The sequence below is a fragment of the Neopelma chrysocephalum genome, unplaced genomic scaffold (assembly GCF_003984885.1).
Source record: "Neopelma chrysocephalum unplaced genomic scaffold, ASM398488v2 Primary Assembly neopelma1_97194, whole genome shotgun sequence".
In the NCBI taxonomy this organism is placed as follows: domain Eukaryota; kingdom Metazoa; phylum Chordata; class Aves; order Passeriformes; family Pipridae; genus Neopelma; species Neopelma chrysocephalum.
This window is the reverse complement of record NW_020925835.1, coordinates 503-4,486: the sequence shown is the minus strand read 5'-3', so window position 1 is coordinate 4,486 and position 3,984 is coordinate 503. Positions and strand designations below refer to the sequence as shown.

Below are 3,984 nucleotides of genomic sequence, written 5' to 3'. Positions count from 1 at the left end.
CTGCTGCTCCCTTCAGGGCCTCACTGCCCAGCTGCCTCAGTTTTTTCTGGGGTTTCTTCATCCCAGGGAACTCTGCTGGTCGCTTCCTGTTGGCACTGGCATCTCTCCCTTCCAAGTGCCAGGTGAGCTCGGACACAGGAGCTGCCTGTGCCAGCTCTGGCTCCAGCTTCCTCAGGTTATGGCAATACTTGGACGGGTCATATTTCACAATGTTGGTCTGAGTTAAGGAAGTAAAACAACAGGATTCCTCCAGCAAGCAGAGTCAAGTCTTTATGGACAGGCTGAATTCGGCGGGAAAGGACAACAAGGAGTCTTTGTTATCTGATGCCTTTAAGCAACTGACTTGCAGTGAAAGAAACTCAGCCAAACCACACCAATTACGGCGAGATTTACTCGGGGGATTCAGTAAATGAAGTCTGACACAGCAGCCAAAATTAAGACTGTTCAGCAACTGTTTCTCCACCTGACAAAATGAGGAAGGGAACTGTGCCTGTGCCCAAACAATAGGAAAAGGATATTTTATTTTTTTGCTGATTCCTCAGGTGCAGGACAGGCAAGACTCTGCCGAATTTACCAACAACCCACTTCTAAAAGAAAAGGAAAATAATCAGTGTTAAACAAAAAATGAGTGGAAGTAACCCTGTAATAGAATAAGATGTTCATTCTTGGGTAACAAAACCACTAATATAGAACCATCTGTGACCAATTCTCTTTTGTTCACTTTGTTAAGTGAGATATAATTGTACTGTGCACCTTAGCCAGCTTCCTTCTCAAAAAGAAAACAAACCAAAACCAACCAAAAAACCAAATTTCTACAACCTGCAAATAAAGAGGGATCATAAAGAAGTAACTTTCTTTACTTTACAACTACTATTTCTAATATATGGCTTCTGGATTATGAATTAACAGGGAATGAATTATGAATTAACAGACACAATCACTATTATTTTGCTCTCTTCCCCTTTCCCACCAAAACCAAAAATCCCTCCAAAACCAACCTGTGCTTAGCAAATCATTTTGGAAACTTTGTAGTAAATATAATTCTTCTTGCCTTCATTTGCACGTTCAGTGATTTTATTCTTACTCTTGCAAGCTTGTGCAGACCCTGACCCTGAACGTGCTGAAGCACAGAGAGCAGTTCCTGACAGCCCAGCCATCAAAATAATTAAATGCTGCATAAAAATAAATCACATATTCTCTTTACAAGCTTTTAAGGGTGACATGAATGGATATTATACTATAGACTTATGTAAATTCCCAACATACATGAGGAACAAAGCACTTCTCAGTTTAAGGATGACAGAGGACAGTGGGATCAGAATTATTCCAAGTCATTACAAAGAAGGACAGGAGCCTTCTCCTTGTCTCCACATCAGGTCTTTCTTCAGCCTATTTTTCACAGCTTGCACTGTCACCCTTAATAATTAAGATTCTTCACACAAGGCATAGAGATTTGGCATAAATTTAGATGCACTCAGCTTGCTTTCTGCTGCTTTAACTCTCTCACCCATCTACCCCACCATACCTTGTGCTCTGGCACCTCTGTACCTGGTACTGCTTTCATGGGGAAGTCCACAACTCCAGTCTTTCTCAGTGATTCCAACAGACAGGTTGGGTTATTTCCCTGTGGCTTTTCTTTCTGCAGCTTTGCTTCCTCCCTCTCCAGGGCAAGCCTGCACCAAAAAGTACATCCTGCCTGAAAAGAAGTGCTGTGCCAAAGCCCAGGTGCTCAATTAGAGCTGGCAGGGACCCCCTCCCACAGAACAGCAACCACTCACTGCTCAAGGAGTTAACATCCTGACATTCCCTTGAAGGGAATAAGGATCTAAATCATGTTGCAGCATCAAATGTGCATCAACACTCCACCACTGCCTATCAAAACTGAAAGGACAGGACTGTAGAAGATGAAATAATATATAATGTTATTATCATAATATAAACACATAAACAGAAAAAGGTGGAGCAACAATATATATATTTTTAAAGCCCGATTTTTACCTGTGCAAAAAGCTTTCTTTGGCCAACTCGATTTGAGGTGTCCCCCCTTTCCATTCTGTTTTATTTAGAATTGACATGCCTGCAAAACAAAGAGATGGGAAATGAGTATTTTCTACATTAAAAAAGCACAGCCCAGACTTCACTACACCTCCTCCTATGCCAGGCTGAGGTTTCTTTAGCATGAGCTTACACTTCACTGCTCACTTGCTTAAAGTCTGTATCTCAAAGGTACCCCTAAAACTGCAGCTTAAAGTGGAATTAATAAAACAACAGATTGAAACAAGCTCTGCCTTGACCACACCCCGATGCGACAACATTACATGCACTGTCAGTAATGCAACTTGGCTCAAAAACACAAATAAGTGAAAAATAAAAAGATGTACTTACACTTCCTAAGATCTGCATCCGAAATGCTGACACTGACGTAAGCAAAAGTCTTCATAGGGTTCCCTGATCAATAAGAAACATCCAGTTAATTTCCACATCATTTCAGTGTTTCCTTTAGAACTGAAAATGAAGCTATTTCCTGAAAATTAAAGTGTCTCTGGAGCAAATATTCCATTTCACACTTCAAAGTGAAAAACAAAGGATGAAGTAAAACCATTACCCTCATCATCTTTTCTGGTAACAATCTCTACATCCAAAACACGCCCAAACTTGCCAAATCTTTCTTCCACTTCAGCCTTGGAAACCGCGTGGCCAAGCCCCCCAACATACAAACGTTTGGAAACCTGCTCCTTGTCCATGCTGAGAAATCAAAGTATCCCGCCGGGAACACACACTCTGCTTTCCTGCAGGGAGACAACAACTCAGTGACAGCGGCACTGCGGGGTTAACGCGAACGGCATGAAAAATTATGGACAAATCATCCCCCCCGAAAGCCATGAGGAACCTCACGGCACCGGCGCTCCCTGCTCTGCTCTGCAAACCCTGTGCTGCTGCACTCACCAGGGTTTAGGGTTATTGCTTTATAAACCTTTAACCACATCACTGGGGGCGCGATAATAAAGCGTAACCGGTTCTTTACGATATAACCCAAGGGTTCTCTAGGAGGGTGAGGCCCACAGACCCGACCAGATCCTCACAGGACATGCCGAGGGACCCCCGGCTGAGGGATCCCCAGATGAGGGATCCCCCGCCCTGAGGGGTCCCGGCTGAGGGATCCCCCGCCCGAGGGCTCCCAGTCCCGGCCCCGCCGCCCCCGCGGGCTCCCCCTGCGCCCCCTCACCGCCGCCATGTGCGCTCCTCTCGGCGCCACTCAATTTACCGCTTTGGGCGTAACCAACCGGGAGGAAAAGCCAGCAGTGTTTTCCGCAAATACGCGAGCGGAAATTAACCTAAAGAAGCGAACGGCTCTCAAAGTAACCTTTTTCCCTCTTGTCACTCTGGAACTGTGCCTCCAGCGGCTCTGTCGTTTCAGAAGGAGCGGGGAGGAAGGCGCGGCCGGTGCCCCACCCCCGCTCGGGGAGCAGCTGTGGTAGCGCCCGGGCGCGCGGTTCGAAAGGCGCGGGCAGCGCGCGCCGGGTCCGGGTGGTGCTCGCGCCCCCTCAGAGCCGAGTCCGGGTCCGGGGGCTCCGCTTCTCCCTCACAGCCGGGGCCGAGGCCGAGGCCGAGGCCGAGGCCGGGTCCGGGTCCTCCTTTCTCCGCTCCCTGAGCGCCGGATCCCACCGACCCCTCTCAGAGCCGGGCAGGTACGTAGAAACGTGGAATATGTACTGTCAATGCACAAGCATGCGTAAATATCCACATGTATGCGATATATCCACACGTGTGATATACGTGCGTATGCTTAGGGTGAGGAGAGCTGTTTGCCTGTTTGTAGAAGTTTTTATTTACTTAAAAAGAATTAAGTAATGGGTATTTGTTTTCTGGAGTTAAAGCTCTTTGAGGTCACAACTAGTCTTTGAGTCTTCTGCAGTCTGGCGAAAGCCTTGGGTTCAAGTAGCTGTAAGCAGTTTGCGTGTCCTGTTATTGCTGTTAAAAGAG

The 3,984-nt window shown here is 46.6% G+C and overlaps 1 protein-coding gene across 1 annotated transcript; it reads right to left on the bottom strand.

The window, feature by feature from the left end:
* Positions 1-7: 7 nt before the first annotated feature.
* Positions 8-3,266, bottom strand: LOC113961438 (nucleolar protein 8-like; the record flags this gene model as incomplete). Its single annotated transcript, XM_027671750.1, has 7 exons — positions 3,227-3,266; positions 2,606-2,789; positions 2,386-2,448; positions 1,999-2,077; positions 1,526-1,673; positions 519-587; positions 8-211 (listed from the first exon to the last, which is right to left on the bottom strand). Coding segments are annotated over exons 2-7 (702 nt in total), but the record flags the coding sequence as incomplete, so codon positions are not given.
* Between the last annotated feature and the right edge of the window lie 718 nt (positions 3,267-3,984).